The following is a 19,439-nucleotide window of genomic DNA, read 5'->3' on the forward strand; positions in this document are numbered from 1 at the left end:
TCCAGGGCACCTCTGAGTCTCAGTGGCCTTGGCATACATTTCAACATATAGTAAACTATGTGTCTGTCCAGGGCACCTCTGAGTCTCAGTGGCCTTGGCATACATCGCAACATACAGTAAACTACGTGTCTGTCCAGGGCACCTCTGAGTCTCAGTGGCCTTGGCATACATCTCAACATACAGTAAACTATGTGTCTGTCCAGGGCACCTCTGAGTCTCAGTGGCCTTGGCATACATCTCAACATACAGTAAACTATGTGTCTGTCCAGGGCACCTCTGAGTCTCAGTGGCCTTGGCATACATCTCAACATACAGTAAACTACGTGTCTGTCCAGGGCACCTCTGAGTCTCAGTGGCCTTGGCATACATCTCAACATACAGTAAACTACGTGTCTGTCCAGGGCACCTCTGAGTCTCAGTGGCCTTGGCATACATCTCAACATACAGTAAACTACGTGTCTGTCCAGGGCACCTCTGAGTCTCAGTGGCCTTGGCATACATCTCAACATACAGTAAACTATGTGTCTGTCCAGGGCACCTCTGAGTCTCAGTGGCCTTGGCATACATCTCAACATACAGTAAACTATGTGTCTGTCCAGGGCACCTCTGAGTCTCAGTGGCCTTGGCATACATCTCAACATACAGTAAACTACGTGTCTGTCCAGGGCACATCTGAGTCTCAGTGGCCTTGGCATACATCTCAACATACAGTAAACTACGTGTCTGTCCAGGGCACCTCTGAGTCTCAGTGGCCTTGGCATACATCTCAACATACAGTAAACTATGTGTCTGTCCAGGGCACCTCTGAGTCTCAGTGGCCTTGGCATACATCTCAACATACAGTAAACTACGTGTCTGTCCAGGGCACCTCTGAGTCTCAGTGGCCTTGGCATACATCTCAACATACAGTAAACTACGTGTCTGTCCAGGGCACCTCTGAGTCTCAGTGGCCTTGGCATACATCTCAACATACAGTAAACTATGTGTCTGTCCAGGGCACCTCTGAGTCTCAGTGGCCTTGGCATACATCTCAACATACAGTAAACTATGTGTCTGTCCAGGGCACCTCTGAGTCTCAGTGGCCTTGGCATACATTTCAACATATAGTAAACTATGTGTCTGTCCAGGGCACCTCTGAGTCTCAGTGGCCTTGGCATACATCGCAACATACAGTAAACTATGTGTCTGTCCAGGGCACCTCTGAGTCTCAGTGGCCTTGGCATACATCTCAACATACAGTAAACTATGTGTCTGTCCAGGGCACCTCTGAGTCTCAGTGGCCTTGGCATACATCTCAACATACAGTAAACTATGTGTCTGTCCAGGGCACCTCTGAGTCTCAGTGGCCTTGGCATACATCTCAACATACAGTAAACTATGTGTCTGTCCAGGGCACCTCTGAGTCTCAGTGGCCTTGGCATACATCTCAACATACAGTAAACTACGTGTCTGTCCAGGGCACCTCTGAGTCTCAGTGGCCTTGGCATACATCTCAACATACAGTAAACTACGTGTCTGTCCAGGGCACCTCTGAGTCTCAGTGGCCTTGGCATACATCTCAACATACAGTAAACTATGTGTCTGTCCAGGGCACCTCTGAGTCTCAGTGGCCTTGGCATACATCTCAACATACAGTAAACTACGTGTCTGTCCAGGGCACTTCTGAGTCTCAGTGGCCTTGGCATACATCTCAACATACAGTAAACTGTGTGTCTGTCCAGGGCACCTCTGAGTCTCAGTGGCCTTGGCATACATCTCAACATACAGTAAACTATGTGTCTGTCCAGGGCACCTCTGAGTCTCAGTGGCCTTGGCATACATCTCAACATACAGTAAACTACGTGTCTGTCCAGGGCACCTCTGAGTCTCAGTGGCCTTGGCATACATCTCAACATACAGTAAACTACGTGTCTGTCCAGGGCACCTCTGAGTCTCAGTGGCCTTGGCATACATCTCAACATACAGTAAACTACGTGTCTGTCCAGGGCACCTCTGAGTCTCAGTGGCCTTGGCATACATCTCAACATACAGTAAACTGTGTGTCTGTCCAGGGCACCTCTGAGTCTCAGTGGCCTTGGCATACATCTCAACATACAGTAAACTATGTGTCTGTCCAGGGCACCTCTGAGTCTCAGTGGCCTTGGCATACATCTCAACATACAGTAAACTACGTGTCTGTCCAGGGCACCTCTGAGTCTCAGTGGCCTTGGCATACATCTCAACATACAGTGCATTCAGAAAGTTCAGACCCCTTCACTTTTTCAACATTTTGTTATGTTGCAACCTTATTCTAAAATGGGATTAAACAGTTGTTTTCCCCTAATCAATCTACATACACCCAATACCACATAATGACAAAGCAAAAACAGGTTTTTAGATTTTTATTGCAAAAAAATGAAATATCACATTTACATCAGTATTCAGACTCTTTACTCAGTACTTTGTTGAATCAAATCAAATCAAAATGTCACATGCACCGAATACAACCTTACAGTGAAATGCTTAGTTACAAGCCCTTAACCAACAATGCTTTAAAAAGTTTTAATAAAAAATAAGTGTTTAGTGAAAAGTAGATAAGTAAAAAATAGAAAATAAAAGTAACAAATAATTCAACAGCATCAGTAAAATAATAATAATGAAGCTATATACAGGGGGTACCGGTACAGAGTCAATGTGCGGGGGCACCGGTTAGTTGAGGTAATTGAGGTAATATGTACATGTAGGTAGAGTTAAAGTGACTATGCATAGATAATAAACAGAGAGTAGCAGCAGCGTAAAAGAGGGGTCTGGGTAGCCATTTGATTAGCTGTTCAGGAGTCTTATGGCTTGGTGGTAGAAGCTGTTAAGAAGCCTTTTGGACCTAGACTTGGCGCTCCGGTACCGCTTGCTGTGCGGTAGTAGAGAGAACAGTCTATGACTAGGGTGGCTGGAGTCTTTGAACATTTTTAGAGCCTTCCTCTGACACTGCCTGGTATAGAGGTCTTGGATGGCAGGAAGCTTGGCTCCAGTGATGTACTGGGCCGTACGCACTACCCTATGTATATTGAAGCAACATCTCATTACATCAGTCAGGAAGTTAAAGCTTGGTCGCAAATGGGTCTTCCAAATGGACAATGACCCCAAGCATACTTCCAAGGTTGTGGCAAAATGGCTTAAGGACAACAAAGTCAAGGTATTGGAGAGGCCATCACAAAGCCCTGACCTCAATCCCATAGAACATTTGTGGGCAGAACTGAAAAAGCATGTGCAAGCAAGGAGGCCTAGAAACCGGATTCAGTTACACCAGCTCTGTCAGGAGGAATGGCCCAAAATTCACCCAACTTATTGTGGGAAGCTTGTGGAAGGCTACCCGAAACGTTTGACCCAAGTTAAACAATTTAAAGGTAATGCTACCAAATACTAATTGAGTGTATGTAAACTTCTGACCCACTGGGAATGTGATGAAAGAAATATAAGCTGAAATAAATAATTCTCTCTACTATTATTTTGACATTTCACATTCTTAAAATAAAGTGGTGATCCTAACTGACCTAAGACAGGGAATTTTTACTAGGATTAAATGTCAGGAATTGTGAAAAACTGAGTTTAAATGTATTTGGCTAAGGTGTATGTAAACTTCAACTGTATGTATATAAGATTTCTGTTTTTTATTTTTAATACATTTGCAAAGATTTTGAAAAAGTTGTTTTCACTTTGTCATTACTGTCAGGTATGCATAAGTGGCTGCAGGGGAGTCAGGCGCAGGAGAGCAGGTATTTGGTAGCACACGAAGCCTTTTATTCAGGCGAACCAAAAACACACGGCACAATGAACATGAAATACAAAACGGGTATACATAACCCAGCGCAACCAGACTAACGTGCGCATACATCAACACAGATAAACAATACCACACAAAGACATGGGGGAAACAGAGGGTTAAATACACAACACATAATGAGGGACAATGAGAACCAGGTGTGTGGAAAAACGAGACAAAACAAATGGAACATTTTAAATGGATCGGCGATGGCTAGAAGACCGGCGACTTCGACCGCCGAACACCGCCCGAACAAGGAGAGGCATCGACTTCGGAAGAAGTCGTGACAATTACGGAGTATTGTGTGGAGATTGCCGAGGATTTTTATTTATTTAATACATTTTAGAATAAGGCTGTAACATAACAGAATGTGGAAAAAGTCAAAGGGTCTGAATACTATCCGAAAGCAGTGTATTTGTAGCTCAGTGGCCTCGGCATACATCTCAACATATATTTAGCTCTGAGTCTTCTTGGGAATGGGAACAATGGTGGACATCTTGAAGCATGTGGAGACAGCAGACTGGGATAGGGAGAGATTGAATATGCCTGTAAACACTCCAGCCAGCTGGTCTGAAGATGCTCTGAAGACACGTCTAGGGATGCCCTCTGGGCCGGCAGCCTTGTGAGGGTAAACATGCTTAAATGTCTTACTCATGTCAGCCATGGAGAACGAGAGACCATAGTCCTTGGGAGCGGGCCGCATCGGTGGCATTGTGTTATCCTCAAAGTGGGCGAAGAAGGTGTTTAGCTTCTCTGGGAGCAATCGGTGTCCGTAATGTGGCTGGTCTTCCCTTTATAATCCCTGATTGTCTGTGAACCCTGCCACATATGTCTCATGTCAGAGCCGTTGAATTGTGACTCCACTTTGTCTCTGTACTAATGTTTTGCCTGTTTGATTGCCTTGCGGGTGGGCAACATATGTATCTCAGACAAAAAGAGTATGCAGTATGCCCTCTCATGATTAATGGTACAGTTGGACAATGTGTTGATGGTTAAAAACATATTTACAGTACATAGTACATATAGTCACTATATTCACTTTCTTGATAGTTTGAAAACCAAATGATTTCGCATGGTCACTAGTGGGCTGAGACTTCAATGTTAAACAGCTTTGTGCAAGAGTAGTTCAGGTACATTTGAAATGCTCCATGATACATGAAATTCAAATGCTACATAACCTGATATGTTGATTGACAACATAAATTGATGTGCTGACATTTCAATGTTAAACAATGTATTTATTTAGTATTTAATGCATATTTTAAGTTCTGCATGCTGCATAACGGCAGGTAGCCTAGTGGCGCGGCAGGTAGCCTAGTGGGGCGGCAGGTAGCCTAGTGGGGTGGCAGGTAGCCTAGTGGGGCGGCAGGTAGCCTAGTGATTAAAGCGTTGGACTAGTAACCGAAAGGTTGGAAGATCGAATCCCTGAGCTGACAAGGTACAAATCTGTTGTTCTGCCCCAGTTTACCCACTGTAGGCCGTCACAGAAAATAAGAATTTGTTCTTACCTGACTTGCCTAGTTAAATAAAAAAACATATAAATGTATATATAGATTTTAGAATGTAGACAAGGTGAAAGGGTTATTGCGTGATTCATTCTCTTTCTATACGACTGATCCCAACGACTGTCTATAGTGACGGATAGGCCAACCTATTATGACAGAATGTATGACAGAAAGTTAGCCTTCATGGCTGTCGAATGTGAGAACTTGACATTGTGATGACTGATGCTCAAATTACAATTGAAGGCAACGTTTCTGCTCAATTAACTCCTTTCACTTCCCCCTCTGTTTTGTTCCTTCTCCGTGCTAATATTTATACGTCGGTGTGTTCTTTATGGATGACGCGAGCGAGTGACATGTGGCTTGCACCTGCGGGCACTGTTTCACACCCAGCATCCATTATATTTAACAAATTGCAGTAAATGTCGGAGCAGAAGCTTGATGAGTGCGCCCGTGAACTCACCTATCATAGCGCTCAACATTCACGTCAACATGAATACTCAGCAGGTCAAACCTCGCACCTTGAAACATCATTCAACAGAGTCCGAGAGGAAACCTGACACCTAATCGATGGTGTCTACTGTAAGTGAACCAACGTTCTTTGTAGGACGGGTAGATGCTCCATCTTTATTGGCTGACGTTGAGACTTCCGTTTTTATTGAGAATAAATGTTTTCTCCCACCTGTGGAGACATTATTGGACATACAGTAGATAGACTGTCTGATATAGGAGTGAATGTACTGTAGGAGTAAATGAGGATAACCTCCAAACAGTTGAAGTTATTCTAGTACGAGCCACCATCTTTTACCGCACTATGATACCTGGCATGCTAGGTTAACATGGACCAAGTCTTCTGCTACTCCCCATTACACAGTGAGATATGGATGACAGACGGTTTAAAACGGTCCTGAGTGGTGCAACATATTCCTCCTTCCCTAAAGTGTGAGAGACAAGACTACAGCTTAACCACACTGACACATTGCCTGCCTCCTGGCATGAGGACTGCCTGCTGCCTTTGGCAATGAGCGCAGAGTTATATAGTCCAGTTATGCTGACAGTTCTCTTTCTTTATTCCACCCTCTCTCCCTCTCTTATTCTCTCTCCCTCTCTCTCCCTCTCTTCCTCTCCCTCTCTTCCTCTCTCTCCCTCTTTCTCCCTCCCTCCCTTCCCCTCTCTTGTTTTCTCCCCCAGGCTGTGACGAAGCCAGCACGTGGCAGAGGGGAGAGAGGATGCTGCGTCTCTGGCCCAGTGTGAGAACCTCCCCCTGGGGAAGCCGGCGTCGGACGCAGGGCCCCACGGGCCGCTGATCCCCCTTCTGTGTCTCTGTGATTTATGACTACTGGGGATCTGGCCACTGCAGACTCCTCTCTCACGTTCACATTCACAAATACACACACACTGCACCACTGGACAGAACCACACACACTGCACACCCGTGCCCAGTGCTGCCCCATAGAGTGACTCCACCACACACTGAACAAAATAATCTCTCTCAGCCTCCACACTCACTGAGGGACTGAGCCACACACACTGAGGGACTGAGCCACACTCGCTGAGGGACTGAGCCACACTCGCTGAGGGACTGAGCCACACTCGCTGAGGGACTGAGCCACACACACTGAGGGACTGAGCCACACACACTGAGGGACTGAGCCACACACACTGAGGGACTGAGCCACACACACTGAGGGACTGAGCCACACTCACTGAGGGACTGAGCCACACTCACTGAGGGACTGAGCCACACTCACTGAGGGACTGAGCCACACTCACTGAGGGACTGAGCCACACTCACTGAGGGACTGAGCCACACTCACTGAGGGACTGAGCCACACTCACTGAGGGACTGAGCCACACTCACTGAGGGACTGAGCCACACTCACTGAGGGACTGAGCCACACTCGCTGCTTTTCTCTGCCCCATACAACCTCCCATTGCACCAGTGTGTCCTATACACCCCTCTGTGTATCCTCCACTCCCCTGAGTGTGTAGATTAACATCCCACTATGAGTCATGGATCGTCAGCCTAAGAGGCGCCTGCTTTACTAGCAGAGGTGGATCAATGGAACTGCACTGAGTGATGAGATGATGTTCCTGAATTCGCATGGCTTGAGAAAAATCTCCTGACAGCAGCCGTGCAAAGACTGATCCCCCCTAACTTCACTGTTTTTAAATCACTGGACAGACTCTCCCTGGACAGACTCTCCCTGGACAGACTCTCCCTGGACAGACTCTCCCTGGACAGACTCTCCCTGGACTGACTCTCCCTGGACTGACTCTCCCTGGACGGACTCTCCCTGGACGGACTCTCCCTGGACGGACTCTCCCTGGACGGACTCTCCCTGGACGGACTCTCACTGGACTAACTTTCCCAGAACTGACTAACTGGACTGACTCTCAAAGGACTGAGTATGACTCACTGGCATCCCCCAGGGATAACCGTTATCCCCCTTTGACATTTACATTTTCGACACGGCCATGTCACTTTTTCTGAACCAGTTCTTTTTCTAAACTCGGAAGCCGTGGACTGGAGGTGAGAGCCAGCGGGCGGTCAGCTCCTCACCATGGTGTTGCCGCCCCCGGACAAACGCCACGTGTGCCTGACCACCATCGTCATCATGACCAGCATGGCCTTCATGGACGCTTACCTGGTGGAGCAGAACCAGGGGCCCAGGAAGATTGGCGTGTGCATCATTGTGCTGGTCGGGGACATCTGCTTCCTCATTGTGCTGCGTTACGTGGCCGTGTGGGTGGGCGCCGAGGTGCGCACAGCCCGCCGCGGCTATGCAATGATTCTCTGGTTCCTCTACATCTTTGTACTGGAGATCAAGCTCTACTTCATCTTCCAGAACTGCAAGGCCGATAGGAAGTCCCTGGAGACGGTGGCCCGGAAAGCCTTGACTCTGTTACTGTCTGTGTGCGTCCCAGGGCTTTACTTGGTTCTAGTGGCTCTGGACAGCATGGAGTACGTGAGGACCTTCAGGAAGAAGGAGGACATGCGGGGGAGGATCTTCTGGGTGGCTCTAGATCTTCTGGATCTTCTGGACATCCAGGCCAACCTGTGGGAGCCTCAGCGGACCGGCCTGCCCATCTGGGCCGAGGGGCTGATGTTCTTCTACTGCTACGTTCTCCTCCTCACCCTGCCCTGCGTCTCCCTCAGCGAAATCTCCACGCAAGGGGAACACGTGTCGCTCCAGAAGATGATGCTCTACCCTGTCCTCAGCCTGATCACCATCAACGTGGTCACTATCCTGATCCGCGGGGTCAACATGGTGCTGTTCCAGGACAGTAGAGTCTCCACCATCTTCGTCGGCAAGAACGTGGTGGCAATCGCCACGAAGGCGTCCACCTTCCTGGAGTACCGGCGTCAAGTGAAGGAGTTCCCTCAACCGCAGAACGCCATGGCGTTGGAGCTGCAGCAGAACTCTGTGGGCCACGGACATACACCCCACACGTCGCACTCGCAGCCTTTGGCCAACTCCACCATCCTGCCCCACGAACCCTCGCCAGCACGACACATGGAAACATGACCGCCAGCACTGGACTGTCTGGACACCAGCGGAGCATCTCCACCGCTGCCGTCAGTGACTAACTACAGTGACTAACTACAGCGACTAACTACAACAGAACTTCTGGTGTAACTCGTTCTGTCTATCCAGTCTCTGAGAGTTTGGTATTAAGAGAGATGTGGGTTTCATGACGGATGGTATTCTTCTGCCTATCAAGCCCACTTGAACAACAGAGGATTTAACAACTAGAGAGATATTTTCAGCCTCTGTGTGCCTGTCTGTCTATTGGAGAAGGATAAAGATTCACCTTCTTGATTCTGACAGGAGCGAACTGATGTGGTTTTATTTGTTTTAAATTAACAATTTTATTCTGCAGCTGAGTAATGTATGTTGTGTAACAGTAAATTTTACAATTTGTTCCTCTCTGAATATCTGTGATTTTCTAAAACCCCTTTCGACTGTCCATTGCGTAGGCTTTTTTCTTTGTAGTCCTTATAAAGGAGGTATACCACTCGCCCTACAGAAGCACTAAGTTGAAGTGGAGAAAGAGAGGAGAGAAAGGAGCAATAAGAAGGGTGGCATTAGAAGAGTGAAATTCAGCCTCTGCTTTAATTCTGCTGAGAAAGGAGCGAACTGGAGTCTGCTGCCTCGGTCAGTGTGAAGCTTTACGAACAACTGGTCTGCTGCCTCGGTCAGTGTGAAGCTTTACGAACAACTGGTCTGCTGCCTCGGTCAGTGTGAAGCTTTACGACCAAATGGTCTGCTGCCTCGGTCAGTGTGACACTTTACGACCAACTTGGTCTGCTGCCTCGGTCAATGTGACGCTTTACGACCAAATGGTCTGCTGCCTCGGTCAGTGTGACACTTTACGACCAACTTGGTCTGCTGCCTCGGTCAATGTGACGCTTTACGACCAAATGGTCTGCTGCCTCGGTCAGTGTGACACTTTACGACCAAATGGTCTGCTGCCTCGGTCAGTGTGACACTTTACGACCAAATGGTCTGCTGCCTCGGTCAGTGTGACACTTTACGACCAAATGGTCTGCTGCCTCGGTCAGTGTGACACTTTACGACCAAATGTTCTGCTGCCCCGGGCAGTGTGACACTTTACGACCAAATGTTCTGCTGCCCCGGGCAGTGTGACACTTTACGACCAAATGTATGCTAAAAGCACCAGAGCTCAGCACTATACACTCTACTTGAGGCAGCCAACCGTGTGTGTGATTCTGCGTGTGTGTGTGTGTGTGTGTGTGTGTGTGTGTGTGTGTGTGTGTGTGTGTGTGTGTGTGTGTGTGTGTGTGAGGGGGCAGAAGGGTGCTTGTGTGAAACTGTATTTCAAGTTCAAGTCTTGTCACATGCACAAGTACAATGAAATGCTTCACTTGCAAATTTACCCAGCATTGCTGTAATCAATATCAAAATATTATAACTAATAACACATTTTTTACAAATTATAATAATAATTATATATATATATATATATATATACACATACATACATACATACATACATACACACACACACACAGGGTCAGTGCCAATACCAAATTTACAATGTGCAGGATACTGAAGTATTTGAGGTAGATATATACATGTAGGTGGGGTTTAGGAGAAAGTGACTGGTAGCAGGATCCATAATAATAATAATAGTAGTAAACAGTGGGTGTAAAAGAAAGCTGTACTTTCCTCCTTCGCCTTGAAGTCAAAGAATGCAGAGTGCAGACAGCCTCATTGACAAACGTTAAAATATAAATGTACAATCCAACCTGAAAACTGCAAACTATTTCTACTTAATTGATGAAGTGAGTATTAAAGTATTATTAATATTATTATCATCATCATCGTTATTACTACATGTACATTATTCATTAAATGTGTATGTTTTAATAAAAGTATTCAAAGAATGTGAAAGCTTTGTCTTACTCTTACCTCCACAATCTCTGATTGGGAGGCTACATGACAGAGACATGTCTGGTTGTAGGACTCAGCATTATATGGAAGAGGAATGGAACTTTAAAAAAACCCAAGTTCAAAAGTTGACAGAATATTTATCCATTCTGAGCAGGTTGTACTTCTGTCTACAACAAAATGGCTTCACTCTCATTTCTCTTTTTCTAAAGAAAATGGATTTCAATTTTTTTGCAGACCAACTCACTTGAATTCACTTTTTCCAAAGATACCTTTTTTATTTTCTCTTATCTGAACTCTTCCATGGTGGTTGGTGGGCTATTTGCTGTTGCCATGGAAACATTGTTTCATTGGCCAACTCTGGCATTATGGAGAGAGAAGAAAAGTTCAGCCACGTGAACAATGTACCATTGTGTACCCAGAATGACCCATGCAAAAATCAACCACAGATACCAGCACTCTGAAACACACTGGAGAATCATCAGTGGTCCCATCAACATCAACTGACTGGTCTGAAAGTGACAGTACCCTTTAACCTACCATAATAAAACACACAGACAGAGAAATACAGAGATGAGAAGAGAGAATGTGAGAAAGCTGAGAAGATGGAGAGAGAGATGAGAAGAGAGAGAGATGAGAAGAGAGAAAAATTAGAAGAGAAAAGGGAGAGAGAAAGGAAGAGAGAGATGAGAAGAGAAGAGGGAGCAAGAGAGAGATGAGAAGAGAGAGATATGAGCGAGAGAGAGATGAGATAGAGAGATATTAGAGAGGTAGAGAGAGAGAGAGAGAGAGAGAGATGAGAAGAGGGAGAGAGAGAGATGAGAGAGAGATAGAGATATGAGCGAGAGAGAGAGATATGAGATAGAGAGATATTAGAGAGGTAGAGAGAGAGAGAGAGAGAGAGAGAGAGAGAGAGAGAGAGAGAGAGAGAGAGAGAAACATGAGCAGAGGGAGAGAGAGAGATGAGAGAGATAGAGATATGAGAGAGAAGAGAGGAGGGAGCGCACCAGATGACAGCAAATGGAAGAATGCCAATTCTCTTTTTAGCAGTGGCCTTTCAAATGTAGACTTTAGCTTTAGGATTAGAGAGGAAACATGCCAGACTACCATTGTCAAGATCACTGGCCTTACTAGATGGCATAAATATGGGTTTGTTACATCTAAGCCTTGCTCTCAGTAGGTCTCTATCTCACGACCCAGCTGTCCCGATAAGACACCACACAGTGTTAGATGAACACTTTTGTTTGAATAAATCTTGCCAGCCCAGTGGATAAAGGAGAGAGAAAGTAAATGGCAAACTTGGGAAAAGGAATAAATTACCTGTAGCCGCCTCAGCAGGAGCTCACCTTAGCGAGACCCCTTCGTAGCACCAGACACATTCATAAATCAACCAGAGCTTGTGCATCAGGAAGTTAATTGTGCTCCCTCCATATGTAATAGGGTCGTGAAAGCGCTTTCCTCTCTCCACCTACCTGTGATTTATTTAGCATCTCTAACTTTTGTGAAATATTCAATTTCGACAACATTAATTCAGGACGGCATGCATCGAGGTGAGAGAGGCGCCTCAGGAGAGTGAGCAAGTGCAGGTGTTGTGGGTGTTGACCAACCTGCTGACTTGACGGCTTCTCTGATCTCCATCCGGCTCCTCCATCCTCTGCTCTACCCTGAGCACAATACCACTTCCCAACATCCTCTACTCTACTACGCTCCAAACCCTTTAATCACTTAGCTAGCCATGCTAGCTGCCCTGAGCACAATACCACTTCCCAATGTGAACATCCTCTACTCTACTACGCTCCAAACCCTTTAATCACTTAGCTAGCCATGCTAGCTGCCCTGAGCACAATACCACTTCACAATGTGAGCAAGACTCCCATCTATATGGACATACAGGTACTGGAGCGCTGCCTTTGTTGGGTACATGTCATTCACAACTTCACCACTAGAGGCCTCGTCAACAACGAGAGAGAGAGATGATCATCCCAAATGGCACCCTATTCCCGTTATCGTGCACTACATTTGACCAGGGCCCGTAGGGCTTGAACACGACTTAGTTATTATCCCAAAATTACTTTACAAATACAAAAGATACACTTACTGTGCACCGTTTTACCACAGATTTCTACAGAGGTTTTTTGTGGTGTAACAACTTTGTAGCTCAGGAAGTGTCGTAGCCTAGTTCAGGTAAATGTGCAACACAAAACGCCTCAGTGGGAATCTGTGTTAAAATGTAGGTGTATCTTTTGTATTTGCAAAACTATTTTGGATGGTGTGAAAGCAGAGATTCACACAAGGATTATTAAAGGTTAGACAGAGCGTTGGGACTGTTGTAGGCCTACACATTGGCTGCACTGTGATCAGTAGTTGACTAGGGACGGCCCATTGGATTCTCAGCACTAGACACAACCCAGTAATAGGTCTCTCCATTACAATATGAAACTAATAAAACAGTGTTAATAGGTCTCTCTCTAAAGCAGTAAAACACTTTGTCTAAATTATGGATCATATCATGACAGTGCCAAAATATCCATTGAGACCTATGCCATCCATTTAGGCCTCTCTCTCCCAAATTCAGTTTTTGCCTTACCATTTCTGTCTCTCTCTTTAAGAGAGTCAAAGACACAATGGTCTGAGCACACAATTCATTAATCTATATTTCAGCAGCAAATGTATGTCTTGGACCCTGGCCAACACTTATGCGTCTGTGTGCTTGGTCATTACTCATGACTGAGGTGTCTGGCCCTATTAAACCAAACAAACCCGAAGCGTGCTACCAGCATCCTACCCAGACATCCCACCTAACCGCAGGGGTTCGTGGTTTAAGATGAGTTTCTTTCTACTTGTTTCCCAACTCCATACCCATTGACTTGGTGGAGTGCTGTGGTCCTATAGCAGTGAGACTCATCGAACCCTCACCTCTACAGCTCATTGTGAAGCTTTCCTGACCAAATAACTGTCTAGATATGGGTTGTGTTCATTAGTCACCAAATGGAAGAAAATGGACTGAAACGGAGGGACTACAAGGACTAGCAACAAGAAAAGCTGATTTGTTTATAATGGTCAGTCAGGACTAAACCCATTACAAAAACATGGGAGGGAACAAATGTCATATTAAACATATATATATATAATCACAAATGAATCAGATGTCATGCAGTATCAAATCAAAATCCTCCTAACTCAACTCAAATCAACTCCAAAGGCGTACTCTCTGAAACACAGATGGAAATGCAAAATAACGTCTCCGTCCTTTAACGTTGAGCAATAACGCCTCCGTCCTTTAACGTTGAGCAATAACGTCTCCGTCCTTTAACGTTGAGCAATAACGTCTCCGTCCTTTAACGTTGAGCAATAACGTCTCCGTCCTTTAACGTTGAGCAATAACGTCTCCGTCCTTTAACGTTGAGCAATAACGTCTCCGTCCTTTAAAGGACAGAGTGATTAACTCATTTAGTCTGTGTAATAATCCAGGAAGGAAATAGTCCATAGAGACAATGACACTATAAATATGCCAGTTTTTGTGAAATTGACATTAAAAGTTTAAAATGTTTGCATTTTAGCAAGCCCTAACCCTTTCCTTAACCTTAACCTGACCTGCTACTTAAGTTCTCCTAACCTGCTACAAAAAGTAAATTTTGACATACATTGTATTCCATCTAGTCAAAACCGCTAGGGAGTGACCGGGGTGGAGACTATGCACATCACAATGAACCATGGAACATGTTTTTTGTTGCAAAACTTAATAAAACGTTTTCTGTTCCATGCCCTAATATAAACGACCCTGGAGAGTCACACTGCAGTCTCTGAAAGTCTATTAATTCAGTGACATGGTCATTTCTCCCTGCATGTCGTATCTAAATGCTAAAATAGGAATGTCATAAACACAAATAAGAATTAATATGATGGTGCGTGTCTCTGGAAATCTATCTTTAATAAATCTGCTTTTCAGAATGGGTGACAATCACTGACCTCAAATGTTTTGCAATTGCTTTTTAATGTAATCTAAATGCAAGGTTCACAGACAGTTTTAGAAGACACATTGAATGAAACAGTATTCAGACCTTGTCTGGCTACCCAGACACATCACTCCGGCCAAACGCCACGCCCACGCTAACATTTCTTCTCCACGATGAGTCTGGGGTTCGGGTTCCCCTGACGCTGCATTGCATCAACCAAAGGTTGCTCAGATGTTGCATTGCATCAACCAATGGTTGCTGCCACGTCATCAACTGTGCAGTCAGGCACAAGATTGCTATAACATACAGTATGTTGTTAGCTGATACGTAAAATACATATTCAGGCATTGTGAGATCTGTCATGCGTCAGAAACCTCTGAGCAGGGGAACACGACCTGAATTTGATCGCCTGCATCTCGAACGTGAACACATTCAAGCCATTCTGATTGGTCACAGAAACCTTTGGGTGTGGCCAGAGCCAGAACACGTGGGTAAAGCGGCGTTTCGGAAATAGTCATTGGCTTTGATACTCTCGATTGGTTAGAGACAATCCATTCGCTAATGACTTGTTTTGTACAAAGCTTCTCACTTTGACGTCAGCAGAAAGGATTTCTAGGATGACAGTCTGACTATGTATGTATCAATAGATAAAGCAGGAGAATTAAATTCAGTACGAGTCATCAGGCAAATTCAGACCCAGAGACACTTAGGAGTTTTTCGAGGTAGTCGAGGGACATTTCCATTTGAGTTATTTAGCAGACACTCTTATTCAGAGCGACTTAAAAGAGCAATTAGGGTTAAGTGCCTTGCTCAAGGGCTCACCAACATTTCTCACCTAGTCAGCTCAGGGATTCGAACCAGTGACTTTTCAGTTACTGGCAAAACACTAGCCAGAAAAAGTACTTTTCAGAATACTCAGTAAGATATTGGAGGAACACTTTATTTGAACGTCAGAAAATAATAGTTAAAAGTCTGTTCTGTAAAATCCTTTTTTGGCTTGGCATTTACAATCTGTTCTGGACAAATCTGTATTGAGCTTTAGATTTCTATAAAACCATAAATATATCTAACATAAGGTGTCCTTTAAAAAAGAAACATCAGGATTGAGGAAAGATTCAAACGATATGCTTTGAGAATAAAACCATTTTTTTCCCCTTAAATATATTTATGTATATTTCATTTTGTTAAACAGATACCTGGAGGTTGTGTGACACTTTCCCTTTATCTTGGTGACATCATCCCAAGGTAAAACCAAGGAATTAGGTAACGTTGACATTAACGTTTTGTACGTAGTGTACTTTGAGTGCCTCAGAGAAACTACAACAGGCAACAGCAGCCCAGTATGCCCACCATCCATCACTTTGAGCAGAGCAATTTGCAGAAACAGCAGGACCATGTAAAAAATAACAGCAAACAAACACAAAAAGTCCCCAAAATACTACCACAGAGATGGCTGGAATGTCACATCCTTATTTTCTATGGTAGAGTAGGTCAGGGCGTGACAGGGGGTGTATTGTTTTTTCTATGTTTAGGTTCTAGTTTTCTATTTCTATGTTGTTTTTTGGGATGATCTCCAATTAGAAGCAGCTGGTCCTCGTTGTCTCTAATTGGAGATCATACTTAAGTAGGGTTTTTTTTCCCCCACCTGTGTTTGTGGGTAGTTGTCTTCTGTTTAGCTTATGTACCTGACAGAACTGTGCGGTTTCGTTTTTCTCTATTTTTTTCCTTTAGTGTTTTGAGTTATAATAAATATACATCATGAGCAATCAACACGCTGCGCTTTGGTCCCCTCTCTACGACAGCCGTTACATGGAAAAACATTTCTCTCCAGAAGAGCAGTTGGATTGCTAGATCTATATAGGCCAAACTTCTAAACAGTCTAGGCCATTCTCTCAGGATTTGGATGGGAGAGAGAGAGAGAGAGAGCAGAGAGTGAGATATTCATGAGATAAAGCAGTCCAAACAGAACGCTTGTTAGGGGCCATTGAGAAGAAGAGGATCTTCAGAGCACAAGATCACGGTAGAGAGAAGAGGGGACAGAAGAGAGAGTGAGAAAAGCTTGTTAACAGTAAAATGCTAGCCAAGAGGCTGTCTCATTAGAGGAAGACACATCACTGGCTACATGGGGCCATACATGCTGCTAGATCCAGATAGTCAGATCCCTGACATGATGCGCGTGGATGGAACAGGTGGTCACCCATCTTGGAGAAATTGTTAAATCTAATCTAAGTTAATACTGAAATGGAAAGGCAGTTGGGATGGAAACGGAGCTATGCTTTTGGCAGTAGAGTTTCACTTAAAGGCATAGTCCACCCATATTACAAAATTATATACTGGTTTCCTTAACCTGAATTACAAAATGACAGACTGCTTAAAGGGTAACTATCCCTTTAAGTGAAACAAATAGTCTGCCAAAACTAAAGAAGTTTCCATTAGGTTAGTGTAAATCAATTGAAGTAGTTAAGTTATGGGAAAATGGAAGGCGGTGATGGTCAGGCAGCTCTTACATGATGTTCACGCTTCATTTCTGGACAGAAATTCCTAGAGCGCTTCCTTCTAGACACCAGCAGACCACTAGGTCTGAAATTACTATGCCTCGAGTGCTTCCTTCTGGACAGGACTGTAAACCTTGTCGCTGGGTGAACCCAAGTACTGTAGCAGTTCACATGAAAAATCTGAAACAGTTTCTGGCTGCTGATATGTATTCAGTGAAAACTAAGTATGCTGCGATCAAATACTAGTTTCTACAAATGTCTGCCCTGCTAGAGCTGCCCTGGTCAACTGTAATTTCTGTTACTGTGAAGTGGAAACGTCTTGGAGCAACAACGGCTCAGCTACGAAGTGGTAGGCCAAGCCTAAAATCTCAAATGTGGGTTTGGCGTATGCCAGGAGAACGCTACCTGCCCAAATGCATAGTGCCAATTGTAAAGTTTGGAGGAGGAATACTGGTCTGTGGCTGTTTTTCATGGTTCGGGCTAGCTCCCTTAGTTCCAGTGAAGGGAAATCTTAAAGCTACAGCATTCTAGACAATTCTGTGCTTCAAACTTCGTGGCAACAGTTTGGGGGAGGCCTTTTCCTGTTTCAGCATGACAATGCCCTCGTGCGCAAAGCGAGGCCCATACAGAAATGGTTTGTCGATCTGTGTGGAAGAACTTGACTGGCCTGCACAGAGCCCTGACTTCAACCCCATCGAACACCTTTGGAACGCAGACTGCGAGCCAGGCCTAATCACCCAACATCAGTGCCTGACCTCACTAATGTTCTTGTGGCTGAATGGAAGCAAGTCCCCGCAGCAATGTTCCAACATCTAGTGGAAATGAGATGAGTAGAGGCTGTTATAGCAGGAAAGGGGGGGACCAACTCCATATTAATGCCTGTATGTAGACACACACTATAGCTGAGAAATTCAAGTCAAAGCACAGTTATCAAAATCCATACTAAATTGCTACATTTAATAAGTGACTTAATAAAAAATCTGCTATTCAAGGACTGAGACAAATGTACAGGAATTATTTTTGCCATTTAATTTTTTCACGTTATTGCTTTACAGTAAAATGCATCGGTTGGATATGTCCAGTATAGCGAGACAATACATTCATATAAGTTATACAGATGTTTTCGATAATGTTTCATATTAACTAACTTTACATTAAATATATTATCATGATGTTTTATGTCTCATTTTTATTGGTTGACAAATGACTCCCACATCACATTGAGCTCACAGTGCATCAGGTCGTATCATTCATTCAATAGAATTACATACCGCTCCACTCCGGTGTTGAGAAGTCATAGGACGTGTGTGTGTGTGTATGTATGTATTTTATGTATGTATGTATGTATGTATGTATGTATGTATGTGGGCAACATTTTCATAGTGCAAACAAATTGTTGCTAGGTGCAAAAAAAAATAATCAGTAACCCTCTATAATCTGTTAGTTTGACGATGAACTTTTCTTCAACTAGGTGTGCTATAAAGAGATGATTTAACTATAGTTTAGTAAACAGAGCAATACAGTCTTTTAACACACACTGAGGAAAACTTCAAATTAAATCACACTACTAGATTATAAATTAGGTTTATGGTCATTTTTGCCCTTGGCGGGGGAGGGTGTGTGTAGATATGTGCGCTTTTATTTTGTACAACATGGTTTCCATACAATCTGTATTTTTGATGCAGAGCTATGACATTTACGGCATCTGAATTCTACTTCTTTTTCAAAAGTGATAAAGTAGTGTGGCAGATTGCCCAGAGAATTATTACACGGTGGTGTGTGGGGGTGTTAGATGAGTTAGGATAGTCAAGCAGTAAGAGCAGTGTGACCTGCTGTGCTGAGGGGTATTCATTAGGTGCAGACCGTTGCAAAACATTTCTTTAAACGGAAACTGTTTACTCTAGGAACCAAACAGGGAGGGGACCTACCTGAATTTGTCCAATAGAAACTCTCGTTTTCGTTGCAAAACATTTTCCTTTTAAAGTAAACAGTTTCAGTTTCAAAACATTTTGCAGCGGTCTAACTAATGAATACACCCGTTGTCACTCTCAGGACCTGGCGCCGAGGGCCCAATTTAAAGCAATCCCTAGACCCGATACACTAGTGGAGATCCGAGAGGATTTGATTGGTATTAGCGCAATATGGTGAAACTCCCGAGCAATGTCGAGCTATTACTGACAGCTGTCAAACTCTCTCAGCTCTCCACAAGTACCTAGGGCGTAAGGTCTAGGGGTCCATTGGGGATTGGACCAAGGACATGACCACACAGG

At 44.4% G+C, this 19,439-nt stretch overlaps 2 protein-coding genes across 5 annotated transcripts in view; one reads left to right on the forward strand and one right to left on the reverse strand.

Annotated features, from left to right (window-relative positions):
• Window positions 1-7,618: 7,618 nt before the first annotated feature.
• Window positions 7,619-10,056, forward strand: LOC115159462 (transmembrane protein 121-like). Its single transcript, XM_029709233.1, has one exon. The coding sequence runs from the start codon at window positions 7,866-7,868 to the stop codon at window positions 8,829-8,831; it is 966 nt and encodes a 321-aa protein (XP_029565093.1). The 5' UTR covers window positions 7,619-7,865; the 3' UTR covers window positions 8,832-10,056.
• An 8,121-nt stretch (window positions 10,057-18,177) lies between these two features.
• LOC115159523 (sodium/potassium/calcium exchanger 4) overlaps window positions 18,178-19,439 on the reverse strand; it is a 54,772-nt gene continuing 53,510 nt past the window's right edge. For all 4 annotated transcript variants that reach the window (XM_029709364.1, XM_029709451.1, XM_029709613.1 and 1 more), the window contains one exon: window positions 18,178-19,439. This exon is cut by the window's right edge and continues 3,176 nt beyond it. The gene's annotated coding sequence lies outside the window, so the exon portion shown is untranslated.

The sequence above is a fragment of the Salmo trutta genome, chromosome 1, assembly GCF_901001165.1.
Source record: "Salmo trutta chromosome 1, fSalTru1.1, whole genome shotgun sequence".
In the NCBI taxonomy this organism is placed as follows: Eukaryota; Metazoa; Chordata; class Actinopteri; order Salmoniformes; family Salmonidae; genus Salmo; species Salmo trutta.